The 16524-nt window shown below is 54.8% G+C and overlaps 5 protein-coding genes across 5 annotated transcripts; 3 read left to right on the top strand and 2 right to left on the bottom strand.

The window, feature by feature from the left end:
- Positions 1 to 407: 407 nt before the first annotated feature.
- MYCTH_2306155 (uncharacterized protein) lies at positions 408 to 1658 on the bottom strand. Its single transcript, XM_003663865.1, has one exon. It carries the CDS (start codon positions 1483 to 1485, stop codon positions 637 to 639), a length of 849 nt encoding a protein of 282 aa, XP_003663913.1. The 5' UTR covers positions 1486 to 1658; the 3' UTR covers positions 408 to 636.
- Positions 1659 to 1675: 17 nt separating this feature from the next.
- Positions 1676 to 2234, top strand: MYCTH_2306154 (uncharacterized protein). The gene has a single exon (XM_003663864.1). The coding sequence runs from the start codon at positions 1700 to 1702 to the stop codon at positions 1925 to 1927; it is 228 nt and encodes a 75-aa protein (XP_003663912.1). The 5' UTR covers positions 1676 to 1699; the 3' UTR covers positions 1928 to 2234.
- An 822-nt stretch (positions 2235 to 3056) lies between these two features.
- On the top strand, positions 3057 to 4293 carry MYCTH_2315477 (uncharacterized protein). Its single transcript, XM_003663863.1, has 3 exons — positions 3057 to 3363; positions 3422 to 3570; positions 3675 to 4293. Exons 1-3 carry the CDS (start codon positions 3310 to 3312, stop codon positions 3952 to 3954), a joined length of 483 nt encoding a protein of 160 aa, XP_003663911.1. The 5' UTR covers positions 3057 to 3309; the 3' UTR covers positions 3955 to 4293.
- Positions 4294 to 6972: 2679 nt separating this feature from the next.
- Positions 6973 to 7856, bottom strand: MYCTH_2306150 (uncharacterized protein). The gene has a single exon (XM_003663862.1). The coding sequence runs from the start codon at positions 7613 to 7615 to the stop codon at positions 7280 to 7282; it is 336 nt and encodes a 111-aa protein (XP_003663910.1). The 5' UTR covers positions 7616 to 7856; the 3' UTR covers positions 6973 to 7279.
- A 7906-nt stretch (positions 7857 to 15762) lies between these two features.
- On the top strand, positions 15763 to 16489 carry MYCTH_2306149 (uncharacterized protein). The gene has a single exon (XM_003663861.1). The coding sequence runs from the start codon at positions 15780 to 15782 to the stop codon at positions 16449 to 16451; it is 672 nt and encodes a 223-aa protein (XP_003663909.1). The 5' UTR covers positions 15763 to 15779; the 3' UTR covers positions 16452 to 16489.
- The last annotated feature ends 35 nt before the right edge of the window (positions 16490 to 16524 follow it).

The raw sequence follows: 16524 nt of genomic DNA, 5'->3' as shown, positions 1-16524 counted from the left end.
TGTCTATAAATACCACTCGTTTTTGTCTCCTTTGTAGATAGCTTTAACAAGGCACTGTCTCCTTTGTATAGCTACCTACTGCAGACTGCTTTCAACGCTCCCGGAGCTTCTACTACGTTCGGCAAAGTGTCTAGGTAGGCATCAGCTTGGCAGGCTTAACTTGTTCGCCGCTTGACTTAAGATATCTACGGCGCTTACCGCATGTATTTGCAAGGGGGATGTAATTTGATTAATCTCTTGATTCGCTGGCGCCTCGCCTATGGTGTTTGTTAATAAGCGGTTGAGGACGGCGACCAGCATCTAACCTCAACAAGGCAGCTTTAAGAAGAAGAAGAGGTAGGTGGAATCGACGTTTATTAGGCCAAGGAGTGAACTGGCTATTACGGACTAGCGTTCTTGGAGAACATGTAGGTGCAGATACCTGCAGCACAGTGCTGAGTGCTGGCCATTCTTGAACAGTATCAAAGATGAAGCCGCCGCGAACTGGCAATCGAAGGAGTAAATTATAGAGCCGTGTGCAACTCGCAAGTGTATGCGTGTATGCGTGTATGCATTTGGATGTGCATGTACAGTACTTATATAATCCGGATATGGACATACAATGCACATACACACAGTCGCATGGCACGCCCCAACCTAAACCACAACCACATCGCCCGGATGAGGCGGCATTTGCCCTCTTGGGCCACCAGAGGATGCGTCCGACAGAGGCGATACTTCCCTTGTGCCTCCTGCCCTCGACCGCGCTCCGTCGCTCACCCCGCCGTTGCCTAACCCGCCCGCCGGTCCTCTCAGGTCCGCCAACTCGAATTCCTCACCGACCGCTGCGCGCTCCCTCCCGTGCTCGGCGTCCGGCGCCGTGGCATACTGCTGCTGTTGCTGCTCGTAGAGCGACGAGGGCGGTTCGACAACCACAACGTCTAGCCCGCTCTTGTCGTACGTCGGTGGCGGCGTGGGGCCCCGAGAGCCCGTCGCGAACCCGGAGCTCGCCGTCCCGCCCGTGCCCCATCGGCGGTGGCCCGGACCATTGTGGGCTCGGTTCGGACGGCGAAATGCAAAGAACCAGAGAGCGCCCACGAGGAGGATGACGGCGACCGGGATCACGACTCCGACGGCGATCTGCGCCGACAGCGGAAGACCCCCCTTGTTGTGAGGACCCGCTGTTGCTGTCGGAGTACTTGTCGATGAAGGATGATGGGCCGATGTTGAGGTTGAGAGAGTATTGCTGGGCGCTGCCGTCTGTCCGTCGGTAGAAGGAAGAGACTCGGAGGACGAGACTGGCGTGGCGCTCGTGGTGACTGAGTTCGATGATGTCCTGGAGGACGATGGCCGGGTTGTTGATGCGAGGGAGGAGGAGGAGGTTGTCGTCGTCGTCGTCGTCGTCGTCGTTGTTGCTGTTGTTGCTGTTGTTGTTGTTGCTGACGTTGAGATCACCGAGGTGCGACTTTCGTTCACGCAATACGGCGACAGAGTATCGGCCGCCATGCACGTCTGCCCTTTCGCACAACAGATGGAGCCGCATTGGAAATCCCCAGTAGCGCACACACGAGCGCAGCCAGCCTTGTCTGCTCCTGCAGCACAGCAAAAGAAGGCCCCATCTTGAAGGGAGCAAGACTCGCCAGCGCCGCCTATGTAGGAAAAAATGTGTAAGCCAATGTCGTACCGTTGCGTGCCCCTTGGAATCTATGCTGTATGGAAAATGGAGGAGCTGACATACAACACCATCCGCCTTGGGGGCATGTCGTCTCGTCAGAGCCACAAGTCACCCCATCCGTCTGGCGAGTCCAAAAGGCCCCAGACAGGAGATCAGTTCCCGAAACCGCGGGCCAAGCTGGGCGGAAGAGGAACGCAGCCGGTGGTGGCACTGAACCTGCCGGTTGCCGAGGACTTGGGTCGCGCATTCTTTTGTGTTGTTTCATTCTTTTAATCCGTTCTTGTTAAACCAAGGGCGTCTGGTGTGAAAAAGATTTCGGTATGGCGCGGAGCCACGGGGACAAATCCCTCAAAAATCGGGGGCGAGGAGGGTAATAACCAAAGATTCTGTGCCCTTCCTGTTCCTGCTGCGTCCACTTAAGAGCCATGTTGATCGTGATAATGGACCGTGCGGGTGATAAGTCGCTGAGATGAACTTCTTGGCTGTCGATCAACTCGAAGTGGCGCCTCGATCATCGCGGGGATGGATCGAGATTGGTCCATCTGGCTGGTGCTTGCCGACCTGCGAGAGTAGCGTATCAATCATTTGGAAATTACCCACAGGTGTGAGAAGGTGTAATTAAGGATCCGGAAAACACGTGGTATTGATCGTGAAGCCCGGTTACTGCTCAGTCGCTGTTTGTCGTTAGCGTACAGTATGTTAATTACTTGGCAATCAGGTTCCAACCCATCCAGCGACCCTACTTTGGAGGTCAGTCGGGAAATTTTTTGGCAGACGGCCATCCTTGGCCAGTGCGAGCGTTGGAATGCAAGATCTCGTACAGTACTTTGGTAATTTCCCGCTGCATGGCTCCCACAAAACAACCTCTTGCTATTGGACCTCGGGCCTTTTTTTTTTTTTTTTTTTTTACTTACTTACTTGGCAAGTTCGATGACACACTGGAATGAGAGCATCAGAGAGCACTTGTTGAAACAGCGGACTCAATCATCCTCGTGGAACATCACAGTTGAAAAGGAAAGAAAGAAGGCGAATGGAAACTAGCGGTTGCAAAAATGCGATTAATAAAGTGAACTGGTTTACGGAGTAATTACTAACATCGCGGCTCTCCTAGTGTACAGCATCCTTGCAATGAGCCTTAAGGTTTTACAACGTTTACAAGGTAAGCTTAACTTGGGTTAGTCTGAAAAGAAATAAGGTACTGAAGCATAGCGTATGTATCCGTAGGGTATACGGGGTTACGCATTACATAACCCAGCTGCTGCTTCGCTTGTTTCCAAGGTAATTATGGCTCGTGCGCAGCGCTAGGACCACCTTTCGCTTGGTGGGGCCTTGTCCTCAGGGGTCTTTCGGCGCAGGTGATTGAGGACAAGGATGGGCCGAAAATCTGAGCAGCGACCGGCCGAGACCAACGCCGAACAATGCGGCAGCAATCGCCTTCTGGAGCATCACCAACGTCCCGCCATCCATCGTTTGGAGGTGCGCATTCTAAAGCCGGCATTCTTTCCTTATGATCCCACCGCGCTAGCTTCCCCTGTGCGGGAACCGCTGTAATATTTCCAACCTTTTTCTTTTCTTTTTTTTTGCATTTTCCTTGCTTTTGCGACACTTTCTTTTTCGCTTCGAATCCCCTTTACAACTCCCAGCCTCGCGACGCCATGGGGAACTGTTCGTCTTGCCTCGGCAGCCGCCGCCGCGATGAATATGACGAGGTAAATTTGGTTCGTGCCATCCCGAGAGCCCTGCCCAGGCTGACGATTTCTTGTTCAGGAGGAAGACGAAGCTCAACACCTCTTCGACGATCCCAACAACCTGCACTATGGCAGCTTCGACCAGCAGCACATGATGGGCCAGGAAGATCCACAAGAGGCCCAAAGAGAGATTGAGGCTCTGCAGAGAGTGGTGGCGCGAACCTCGGAGTATGTCAAGATATCTCCCCCCCTCCCCTCCCCCTTCCCCCTTCTCCCGGGCGGCCGGTTCAACAATCTCGGTCAGGATTATGCATGCTAACCCAGCTATGCAGTGCCATGGTTGACATCTACGAGATCGTACCCCAAGATAAGCCTGCCCAGCCCGCCAACGGTCCTTTCGTCTATATCGGCCAGGATGCGACCACGGTCCGGTACCAGACACTGCTCTCCAAGCTCTCCTCTCAAGACGACCTCCTCTCCGCGGCGCGCGTCGATTGGGGATCTCCGGACGATGACACCATCGAGATGCAGCAGGACCCTGTGCCCATCAAGGTTGACGGGAGCGATAGCCTCGTCGGAAACTTTGCCGATGCAGCAGCAGCCATGCGTTGAAAAAAAAAAGGCCTTTTGGGTCTCGAAAGCGTTGATTGCGTGCAGCATCCTCCTCAGTCGTCATTGTATGGGCCCATATGCCTGCCAGCCAGAAGTGCAGCTATGGGGAAAGTAGAGGGGGCGGGGGGAAGGTGCTGACTCGTTGCAGCTAACGGCCAGGTCCGCCCGCTCGGAATCTGCTGGCCCCCAGTATCCCCTCTGGTGTTATAGGGTGGCCGAGACACATCAATGTTCGGAAGTCGTGCCACGATGGTTGGAGTGGTTGTGTGTGTAGCACGGTCCGCTTGGAGATTATATACTCTTGGAAGCGGCTGATGCGCCGTTACATATTGACTCGCTCCCGGCCGTTTAACAAAGTCATGGCACGACGCCCTGACGGCCTGTGGTGGCCGCTTCGACAGAAGAAAGGTGGCCGGGGCCGTCTGTTTTGTACCCGTCTGACCCGATCCATCCAAGATTTTTTTTTTTTTTCCCCTTTGTTTCCGACTGGCTTGTTCTTGTCTATCAGGCGCCAATGAAGAAAAGAAGACGCTTTTTAGCATGTCTTTTATGTACCTCGGAATAGAGCGACGCAGAAGGTCACACACCGATAGTGTATGGTCACAGGCACGTGCCTCGAGGATTCCGGTCCTTGATCGTGTCAATCGCGGTAGGTTCTCCTAAACGCAACAGGCCACCTTGTCCTTGACCTCATGTACTGGGCGTCAGGAGCGCTCGATCACCACTCCCGATCGCTGAGGCGGAGTGTGGCACCTTTCCCGTCACCCGGGTTTCTACATGGCGCGTCGCTGCAAATCTGACTTGCTCAAGTTTTGTTTGTATGGATGGGCAGGATCACTTCCCCTTGACTATGCCGACCGCCACCAAAGGGATCGAAAACAAGAGAGAGCCTGGGTGTGGTTCGACACTCATGGTCGGCCCATTGAGCGGCCTGCAGCTCGCAGATAACTATCCTGCGAGGGGACAGGCCTGCTACAAATCACGAGCGCGGCCGAGGGTCTAAGTTTCGGGTTTTAAGGACGGGGGTCTCTGGAGAGATTCGGGGAGTAAGCAGCAGACAAAGACAAGCACGTATGTACGGATTACATACATACAACGCAGCGGAGAAGGTCACGCCACTCAACGCTACCACTCATCAGCCACCGGGCGAGCCCTGAAAGCGAACACACTAATACGCTACCAGCAAGGCAGTCCAGACTGCTACCCGCCGCCACTCCCGGACTCCCAAATACCTTGTCTGGCCCACACTTTCGTCGGGGCGGCCCTGGATTCATTTGGACACTGGTCCTGGACCTCAACTCCCATTGGAACCGGTCTTCCAACTTGTCAGCGAGATGTGAAGGTTGTCTACTACGCAAGAGCATTCCGGGGGGGGTTAGCCACTCTGCAAAGTCAAGGCTGAGCACTCCTTGGCCCAAACAGTGGCCATATCGGAACGCACGCCCGCCAGCTTCTGGTCAAACCCGAAACCTAGGGTGCGGCAGTACCCCGCCGTCTGCCGCTCTTCTGCAGCCTTCTCGTCCCTCTTAAATTATCTCTTTGCCGCCCAAAAGCGAGCCAGCCACCTAGTGCGTAGGTATGTAATCCGTATGTATCTGTACTCCCGCCTCGTCCCCTTCCCGAGCCAGCATTTTGGGGTGGGACATAGCGCCAGCCGTGCTGCGTCGGTTACATCCGCCCCCCTCCCCTTTTTTTTTAATTTTTTTTTCCCGTATGTTATTCGTTCCAGCAGGCCGTCTTTGCTGTCCCTCCCCCCCTCGTCGGCTGCATGTCCTAGCATGGCATCGCTGGATAAGCAAACTTGACAGTCCTCCTACCACTGGACGCCCTGTATTGCCGAGTTATGGTGTCCCATCGCCTTCCTGTTCCTTGGCCAGCCCCCACCCCGTATGCTCATCATCCTGCAGCCCGACCGGTTACGAGGGAGGTGGATCGAGTGGGATCGCTGCCGGTTCTGCCGTTTGACGGTTTGTTTTCGGTGTGGTCAAAGGCTGCCTCCGCCTTTCTGCACTCTCACCGGTACCATACTGTTGCTAAGGGTTCTTTCTGCAGATTATTGCTACGGCGAACTGACTCTCAGCGGCCGACGAGGTGAGAAGAGGCGGAGTACCAAGACCAGGCCAGACTGGGCTATAGTTGGAATTTTCCGGACCTGACATCTTTTCTCGATTCTTTCTCTATGTCTAGCATAGGACAATGGCACTTTACTATATAATTAGCGAATGTTCGTGCTAAGCACTCGCGGAAGAAACGAGGAGGCCCAAATCTATTCAATTCTCTTGCTGGTAGTAGTAATACTCTTTCCACTAAGCCGTCCTAATCGGAACCCCCATTGCTGAGGGAAAGTCCTGTGTTCCTTTGCCAATTCTTGCCAGGTTTCCCAAACCATACGATACGGATTGCTTATCAAGAGATGGAAAGCAAACCGAAATATCAGAAAGACCCGATGTGAACTCTCTAAATATCAGCAGACAAACAAGCAAAAGAAAGGTAAACAAGAACAGGTACGCCTCGCCTCTTAGGCCTCGCCCCTTTCAAGCGCCTTGCAGCAGCAGTGCAGGTCTGACATACAGAAGCCCCCTGACGGGCCGCCTCCTCCCCTCCAAGTTGTGTGACATCGGGGGCGAACTCGACCTTTCACTTCCAGAAATGGAATGAAAATGAACGAAGGAGAATGCGGCAGGGGAAGACGTCATCCGCTGTCTCTCCCTTGCTGTGTCGCTCGCTCATGAAACCCCCCACCCCCCTTTCCTCTCTTAACCCCTCATCGCGGGCACATTGTCAACCCTCCCCCGCGCGCGGAACCAAGGTCACTCTTCCCCGAGGAAAGGGCATGGTAGTGCATACCACCCTCTCGGTGTTCTCCGCCGCAGAACAGGGACACTGCCCGGTTTTGGGGGGGGGGGGGGGGGGGGGAGGTTGAAGGTTGGGAAAAGGGGGGGGTGGCTTAACCCTTCTCGAAGAGAGGTTGCCCTCCGGTAGGCGTTCGGCCTTCTTCCTTCTTCTCTGCTCGTCGTCCGATGCCACGTGCTTTCTTTTGTTTTTCTTCGGCTGCCACCAGTCCCTCGCATCAACACCCGGCCCCCCTCCCCCCTTTTTCTCAATCACTCCTCTTAGTCTTTTTACCCTCGTGGTGTGTCTCAAACGGGGGGGCCTCATGAAAAACCCGGGGAATAAGGAGAAGACAGATGAGATGAGAAAAACAACCAGTAAAGCCGAAAACAAAAAAAAATCAGCAAATAATTAGACGAAACAAACAAACAGGATGAAGAAGAGCCGACCCTGTGGGAAAAAAAACCCTCCGCTCCGCTCCGCTCGAATTTTTTTAGTAGTTGATGGCGTGCCTCCTGATCTCATGCTCGGTCCAGAGCTGGTTGATCTGGAGGTTGAGCTCCATCATCTCGCGCTCCGTCTTCTCGACGGTGGCGCGGCGGTTGCCCTCGCAGCGCCACCGCTTGACGTCCTCGGCCATCTTGGCCACCCGCCGCTGCTTCTTGTAGATCTGCTCGCAGTGCTTGCACACCTGCGGCTCCAAGTACGTGTTGTAGATCAGCTTGAGCCCGCACGTCTCGCCCGTCCGGTACTCCTTGGGGCACTGCCCCCTGAAGCTGCCCCACTTCCACCATCCGCAGGGCCAGAGCTGATGGTCGAAGTAGCACATGGCTCTTCTTCTTCTTCTTCTTCTTCTTCTCCTCCTCCTTTGCTGCTGGTGCTGGTCGTCGTTGTCGATGCTCGATGCCCTGGGTTTCGCTCCCTCCTTCGTGGTGTGACGGATGAGTGCGTAAGTTGGGGTGTGTAACCCCCCACACTCGATCTCGAGCTGAGCTGCACGCTCTTTTCTTTTCTTTTCTTTTTTTTCCCCTTTTATATGTGTTCTTGGACCTCCTCTTTAAGATGTGTTTTGTCTTGAGCCGTCCGGCTATATGATAGTCGGTTTCTTCGCAGGCGGTTTGGTTTCCGAATCCCACGGATCGACCGTCTCCCTTGGGGCTGGAGAACCCCCGCTAGCCTGGCTTACTTTCTTTGCCGAATATCAGTCCGTGAGTAATAGTTGGCGGCCGAATGAGCAGTATCGAAGCGTCAAGTGGTTGACGCCCTCGCCCAAAGGACCTGACGGGAAGAATCGCAAGGGTCAGTCTTAAGCTCTTCCTTATCCCAATCTCATCCTAAATCAACACCCAACCCTGAACCACTGACTTGACTCCGAGATCGTCCCAGCAGTGGGTAGTTTACAAGCACCCGAGCTTGACTCACCTCGCTACAGGTCTAGTCAACCACTAAGAAGGGTGGTTCGTACCGACGTCTCAGGGGATGTCGTTTGAATATCAGAGACCGATGGCCCTTTCGCTATCTCAGGGAGATTGGTGACAATTTGTAGAGATGCCGCTGAACGAAGCCGTGAAACGGTTGGTGAGTGTTTCAGGATGGTGATGATATGAAAATAGCCTTTATGTCAAAGCTGTGGCGTGTGGTGAAGCACCAGAGAACCCGGAGAATTTGAGTGGTGAGGAATTGGGAAGCTCTTATACTCGACTTTTTATGCCCCCCTCTCGAATTCTCAAAGAGGCTGAGGATGTTTGGTCTTTGACAACTGTTAATGTGCCTACCAGTCACGAAGGGTAAGTAGTAACGGTACGGTGACGATCCCTTTCACACGGGCCGAGCCGGTAACTGTACCTTTGCTGCCCCTTGTTTCCCGGGGTATGATGTATTGTCGCCATCACGTACCTTGACCCGACGACGATGTGCTTGCCCTCTTAGTTAGCCACAGGAGCAAAGCCGCGATGCCACCTTTGCCTGGCAAACTACCGCGTCAAAGAGGGCCCGCGTCGGGGTCAAGCTCTGGGTGGAGGGCTGCCATAGGAGCCACGTTGTTCAGGGCCTCATTAGCCAGGGGAAAAAAAAGAGACACACAATTGCCAATGTTCTCCACCACCGCTATGAACTCATTGTACATACCCGCCACTAGCTAATACGTACATGCATGCTACTTCATGGTGGGCTTGGGCGCAGGACTGCGTGGATACCGAGGTGGCCAAATCAGGAACCGGCCGCTCATCGATATCAAGAGCGACAACCTTGTAGGATGTACATCGTTGCTACGCTTTTATTTCATTTTCGGTCTAGAGTCCCCTGCCCATTGGGCTGAGATCTGCTAGTCTGAGCAGTGGCGGGTGGTACGCAGACATGTCTGCCATGCATATCTTGACTCGACAATCTTCTCCTTTTTCTTGTCTCCTCCTTGCCTTTTTCGGGTTGACACTCGTGCATACGTGCTCAGCGCGTCCTCACCTCGGCAACAGCTCCGCGTTATTGCGACATTGTGGCTTGCCAGCTCAGATCAGAGCCCAACGGCCATTGTGCCCGGCCCAGTTTGTAACCATCGCTGTCGACAGCTGGACATCGTCAACTACCCCGCTGTCTAACACCAGGAATCTTCTGCCCTGTGGATCAATTGGGGAGGATCTACCCGTGCCAAAGCCTGCTGGAGCCCCGGCCAGGCCCCTTCAGGCGGCCCACATGGCAACATCTTTTCGCCTTGACCTGGTCAGACTGGCCGCAGTTTGGGCCGGAGAGGGGCCAGGGGGTGAGAAAATAAATCGGAGAAAGATAAAACGGAGGGGAGGAAGAAAAAAAAGGGGGGGAAGGGGTGGGGGGTTGGTCGTTGTCTTGGCTAGAATATCGGGAATGAACGACTGCCAACGAACTGACAAGAAACAGTTCGACCTTCTACTTGCGTAGCAGTGAATGGGCGGGATAAGGGAGGTGTGGCCCAAGGTTTACTTGATTGCCAGATTTGGGGTACAAATCATAAAGTTTTCTTGGTAACGTCGAACTCGTCCGTGACATCCCCAGAACCGGTGCCGAACTTGCTGCTGCGGAGCACTTGCAGCCACACCCAAGATTCCCACGGTAATTAGATGCAACTCTACTTTCCGGTAGAGAAGTCATTCTTGAACTTATTTGAATTAAGCTGCACATAATGTCGCAGAAGCCACCACCGAGGCTCCGAGTGACTTTTTTTCGCCCCTGTCGTTAACCTGTTGACTGAGATGCGACCAGATCCCAGTATCTTGTCGCAGGCAGACTGAAGGAGGAGCCACGCAGCAACATGTCTTTCTTGTATGGGAGATGGCGACAATCCGGTGCAGTGGGACCAAGTGTCCGAGATCCCCATTGTGCTGTGCAAATAGGCTTTGTTTCGTTTCCAAGGAAAGAGCAAGGCCGCTAGCCTACGAAACTGATCACAGATCCCTAGATCATGTACAGTCAGCTGACCGTCTTCGCGGTGCGCCGAGCCTCTCTCTCCGCTGGCTCGGAGGGAGGGCCACCGGCCAAGTGAACCCCCACGGTCTGCGCGGCCATGTTCAGCGTATGACAGATAGGTCGACCCACTGATCGCGTGAATGGAGGCCCAGAGAATTCCCAACCGTGAGCGGACTCCGCTTCTACGGCGAAGGTAACAGAATCTGAGGCCATTAAACAGGGTCTGCTCGCAGGAACTTGCTCTCACATGAACTCTTTCCCCCTGTCTTCCCGGGCCTGGGCCGTGCCCAGACCGCGACAAGCTCTTGGTGTGGCTCCGCGGGTGTAGTTAGGGAACTCCACAGCGACCCGCCTGCGTAAACGGCGGGAGGTTCGTGAGCCGGATACATGACGTGGCGGCTTGTGAGTAGCCGTATATATGCCGGCTATCAGTGGTATTTGCCCCCCTGTGCCGTCCATAATGGGGTTAGTTGCATGGCACGTTGCCGTGGGTTCGGAAAAGGGTAGCATAGAGCTTGTCTCGGCGACTTCTGGAATCCCATTCGACCTTCCATGCGTCCAGAGAATCCTGCTTGAGCGGAGCGTTCAGGATACATCTCGTGTACATGCATAGAACAAGGGTTAACTAGCCAGTATGTCCATGAAACCAGCCGGAGCAAAGGAAACGCATTGCCACCTGCCCCTTGGAGCCGCTACTTCGGCAACCGACCTGCGTGACCACCGGCTGTAAAGCCGGTCAGGATCGCCAAACCAGCCGGTCGACATCCAGGCGTAGATCGGGTTTTGGTATCGTCATCGGGTTGGTTGCAGCGGCGAAGGCCCGAATTAAGTGTGAGGTGTGCGAAGGGGGGATGCATACTTGCCTTCCCCCAGTCGCCTTCCCTCAGTAGTGAACCTTGCATCCAGGGTGCTTGTGCCACTTGCGGCTCGAATGAATCGGTATTCAAGCTGTGTTGACTCAACTAGATCTGATTGAAGCTGGCCAGCTCATCCGACGGTCCACTTTGGGGGCGGTGACTTACAGCTCATCTTGCTTCTTGTGGGGGAGGGGGAGGACCGGATGCAAGTGTGATGATCACAAGTAGCTGCTGGATGAACGGCAAGGTTATGCCACAGGCACCCCGGGGCAGAACAATATCCGGCTCAGCGCTTGGGAGTGCGCCTTTGCATGCTTCCCTTGCCTTCGGGTAACAGAAAAATGCGATCCATGGCCCGTTCCGTGACCGTGTCTTGACATCTGATCTTGCCGTCCCGGTGACTTCTTCGATCTGTGTGAGAATGCAGCTATGGCTTGGCTGACATACAACTTGTTGTCTCGTCTTTTTAGGATGCGGAGGTCGGAGAGCGTGCCGGGGGCACTTGACGGTCATCGGGCATGACCTCTACAACCCCCCCTTTGGGGTTGCGCCACGAGTAGTCGATTGCGACATGGGTGCAAAATGGAGAAACGTAAGGATACGGTGATGCAACGTGATGAATCAGGGTGGTTTCTGCGGCCTTCCAAGCGGCCAGGTGGGGTGGATGAGAGATATGTCTTGGGGGTTGACTTAGAACCGGCCGTTTACAGTGACCGTGTGTGTTGTTAGCAGGCCTTAGGAGGCTCGGTTTCGTGCAACGTCCCACCGTTTGATTCGGGAGTTTGGATTCCGTCAATCCTTTAATTGTTCTGACAACAACGAAAGCCGATTGTCTAATTAGAAGCGGGATCGGCCCGCCCTTCGGCAGAGCGATGTCTACTCTTTCCAACCAACATCATGATATCCCGTGGCCGACCAGCGTCTGTCAGTCGAAGTGTTGCAGTGATGACTTCCTATGATATCACAGCTAAGTCGAGATCGTGGCCGTGGTCATCATGGTCAACAGCAGCAGCTCGCAAGAAAGAATGGTTGGGGGTTTGCCGAACTTCCTTTGTTAGCTTGAATAGCTGAAGAAAAAATGGCAGGAAACATCCCTCAAGAGGCTCTTGTTCCGCTCAACGGCTGTGATTTCCATCGGGAATAACCGACGGAACCTCAGTGTTTCCAACTCGATTTTCAGTTCTGGTTGACTCGATAGTATCGCCGAACCGGCCCACGGTTGGTGCAGGCGTGGCGTTTGATCTTGAGGCGGACAGGGGGTGCCCGATTTAGCTCAAGGCGATCGACCTGGAGTCGAGCAACAGGGATGTTACAGGGGCCCTTGCGGGAATGCAGGCGCGGAAGAGCTGTGTTTGGGGAACAGCCTCAAGAGGGTTTGATGGGCGTTTCTATTGGCTCGCCCAGCCTAGGGGGGCCGCGGGTGCAGGCCACGGCACAGGCCGCAATCACAAGAGCAGAGCTTCAATAGCTCCCCACAGTGTACCCCGTGATAGCGTGGATAAGGTATGCGAGACAACTCTGGGAAGAAACTTCGGCGATTCTCTGACCGCGAAGACTCAATGACAGACTGACCTAATGCAATGTAGTAAGCGGCGAGCCTGCTGCCTGTTTCGGGCCGCGGGGATGCAACAATTCCGCGGCCAAGAGAAATGTCCTTATGTTGAAGTGGCGACAATTACGTGAGGATTATCGGCGGAAGGAGGAGAGGGCCGAGCCTCGAGAAGACACCGAACTCTGTGGTTGCGAGCTTGATGGTAGGAATGGTGAACTGCTCCTTGAGCTTCAGGGGGATTGTTTTTGCCGTCGACAGTTTCCGCCTTTCCGCTCTCGAACAGGTAACGCTTGGGGTGATAAGGAGGCCATGGCCGCATCGTTCGAGGCCTGTCCCGCCGATCCGACGTCACACGTCAGTGACGGTAGTCAACCCGAGGTTGCTTTCCAGTTGTTGCCATCGAAAAGCGGAGTTTGGCCCGATCAGGCACCAACTGAACTAGGTTGCGATACTTAGAATTGTTGATTTGCACGTGTTAGCTAGTAGGCTCCGGTGTTGAGTGTGAAGAGCCTCCCAGGAGGCAGATTATATAGGAAGATGTGACTAATTAATCGATTCGAGAAAAGGCTGCAAAGGTCTACGACCTCAGCAGATGCCCATGACAAGGGCAGGCAGCAGCTATGTACTGTACATACCTACTACATACGTAGTATGTACATACATACATATGTATGCATATGTACATACGGCTCCCAGAACGGAAGCGCTGCAGGTCCCCTGACAGCGGTTCACGCAATGCACATGTTCCCTGCCCGCAGAGCAGTGCACATCATTCTCGGCGTCGCCTTGCATGCTACATAGTGGGGCAACATCCGCGAGAAGCGTTGTTATCTGATTCGCAGAAACGTTCTGGCCTGGGAAGTTCCTTCCCATCCGAGGTTGGGGCCTGTGGTGCTTAGGCTGCAGTCAGTCAACTCGCATTCAGCGAACGAACTGGTGGCAGGTGCGTCAGCCTCGTCAGCTCGGTGGGGCCACCAAAGCCCCGCCTTCTGGTTTGAACTGCTAAGTCTCGTACAGTGTACACAGGTAGGCGCCTCCCTTGTTTCAAGCATCAGCCTACTGTGTACTATGTAGGTATGTCTGTACGTGTATGTATGTACAGTACCTTATATACATGGCATCTGTAAGGCACCGGCACGTGCCTTGCGTGTTTGCACCAGAGGTCTTGAATGCATTTGTTCCATGAGTAAAATACGGGTCCGTACAAAATTGCCAGTGCCGGTTTGACGAAAGAGACTTGTTGCATAGTTGGTAGCTTTTAAAACCAGTCCTCCGATATCCTCACAGTTGCGCGCGGAACAATTGAACAGGTTGCAAATGGTTATAAAGAGCCTAGCGAGCATGAAAACGACAGGGTTTGGCAAGAGAAGTCGGTTACGTTATACGGAGTTGTACGGAGTGTAGGTATGTGCACAGTGGAAAGAGAAACCGAGATATCGTGACCGTGTGGGGTACAGTACATACCTCTTTCCAAACATCAGACCAGGCGCGCGAGGGGTCAACTGCTGTGCTGCGCCTGCCGCTGAATCATGCGCTCCTGTCTCGTGTGTACCCCTTGCATCGTCATCTCCTCCAATTTGCGAACTTGAGTGTAAATCAAGGCACCCCTCCCAACCCTCCGGTCAAACCAATCTTCGTGCCAACATCTTGCGATCATACGCGGTGTCAGATGAGTTCACGACAGATTGGCTGAGGAGCCGATACTCCTTGGTTACAAGTCTCCTTTCCTGCTTTAAGTCCTTAGACTCATCTCAAAACCATCGCCCGTTCAACGGAGACAGCTTGCTTTGCGCTCAGCTTTCCAAACAGCGGTTGCAAGAGTCCTCCCACAGCACACAAGCAGGTACACTGCCTGTTTGGAGATATTATCGGTAACCGTACATTCCATACGGCATCTGACGACGCTGGTCGGCATTGTCTCCCGTGTCTGCCTCTTGCGACTGCACTGCCTGTCGGGCTCCAGGCATTAACTATTTCGCTGAGTTTTCAATCTGCGGCCAGATCGGCGGCCACCCTCAGCCGAGTTTTTTTTTTTGGTTGACTCGATCCTGTTTAGCCGCGACGAGGAATCGCTCCGGAACTGTCTTACGCGCTCTACTCGCCGTCGGCACAGCGGAGTGACACCCGCCCTAATCGACGCTGACTTCCGCGATTGGTGATTGCTTGCAAGGTTGAGTGGGAGGTATCGCAGCAAGGAATAGCGAAGCGACCAGTGTTGCAATTCCGCTTGACCTGGGCTCAGCTCACCCTAGTTCTCCGTCGGTGGGTGGTATGACAACACAACTAAGCCACGCCTCGCTCGTTGCCAGATCATCGAGGGACAAGGTCAGTCCAAACCCAGCAGCTGTGTTGGAAAGATGGCGCCGACCCCTCACCGGGCTCCGCCGTCCATGGCGTCACCACCTATGCAAGCCTCGCGGCAAGAAGCCCTGAGAATGTCTGAGAACTGCGGGACAGCCGGAATCGAGACGGATCTGGATTCAGTCATTAGCACCGAGCTCGTCGCCAAGACTGATAGGCTTTCGATCGTGGATTCCGGAACCGCAAACGAGGCAATAACCGGCGTGGAAAACGGCCGTTGCCCGCTCAATAAAAGATCTGCGGAAACGCTGTGCTCACCAGAGCCCAGTATCCAACCGTACGTAGCCACGACCGAGGGGTGGCAAGGCGATACCCACGCGGATACCACACTGACGGGCGTTGTCGCGATGCCGAGCCCCGCCTCTCAATCCCTGAGGATGGCCTCTTCACCCGTGACAGAGCCTGCGGAAGAAGATGCAAGCATGGTGGCAACTGTACCTCAGCGTAGAAACCAACTGCAGCTCTTGGACCTTCCGAACGAGGTACTCTTCCATATCCTGAGTTACCTCGAAGTGTGTGACTTGCTGGCAACCTCCAGGGTGCGTCAACCCCCCCCCCCCCCCTTCTGTCTCCTCTCTTGCTGAGAAGCACGATCCCCTCTGGCATGGCCTGAAGACCAGCCTGCCATGATACGCCCATCCCTCCCACCCCCACCCCCCTCCCCCTACCTCCGTCCCCAAAATTCTTCCTTTCCATCTTAGCAATGTTCACCTCAGCAATGTTCACGCTCTTGAACATGTCCTCGTCTTTCAAAGTCATTTGCCCTTACCCAGAACGCAGCACTGCCCATGACGGGATCCCCCTCGTTCCTTGACCACCGTATTCCCCCAGTCCCAGTCCTCCGTTCCCAGGAAAGCAAACTAAACAAGGAGAAACCCACTCTTGAACAGACCTCCCGCCACCTCCGAACACTCTCCCTTAATCCCCACCTGCACCAGACCCGCCTCCGCCGCACGCGCGCAATCCTCCCGCCCCTGCTCACGTCGCCCTCGCGGCCCTCGCGCGCCGACCTCGTCCGCCGCTCGATCGTGCTGACCCACACGGCCTTCGCCTCGCGCCGCCTGGCCCGCAGCCTGGCGTCTATCCGCCTCGCGCGCCAGCTCGCCAAGCGGCCCTCGGTTGAGACCCTCGTCGAGCGCTGCGTCCTGCCGCCAGAGTGCCTGCCCCTGGCTCCTCGCTCCCCGGCCTCTTCCTCCTCCGGCGGCAGCGGTGACGGAAAGAGACGGAATGGCAGCTACGCCGGCGTGGCTCCCGTGGCGCCGGCGCTGATAGCGAGGAAGAGGGCGGTGGAGAGGGAACGGGTCAAGGACGGGTTGAGGGCGTGGGTCGGATCGGTGTGGAAGGGGGAGGTCGGGAAGAGGCAGGAGAAGGTCAGGATGTGGGAGGAACGGGCTGGGGTTGGGAGAGTGTGGAGGCTGAGGCGGTTTTGGGAGAAAGTTGGAAGGGGGGAGCAGGTGTGATCGATGCTCTTTTCCGCAACTCTTTGACTTGATGATAAGAATTGGGGAAGTGGTGTGTCTGAGCAATTGGCTG

The sequence above is a fragment of the Thermothelomyces thermophilus genome, chromosome 4, assembly GCF_000226095.1.
Source record: "Thermothelomyces thermophilus ATCC 42464 chromosome 4, complete sequence".
In the NCBI taxonomy this organism is placed as follows: domain Eukaryota; kingdom Fungi; phylum Ascomycota; class Sordariomycetes; order Sordariales; family Chaetomiaceae; genus Thermothelomyces; species Thermothelomyces thermophilus.
The sequence above is the reverse complement of the archived record's forward strand: the minus strand, read 5'-3'. Positions and strand labels throughout refer to the sequence as shown.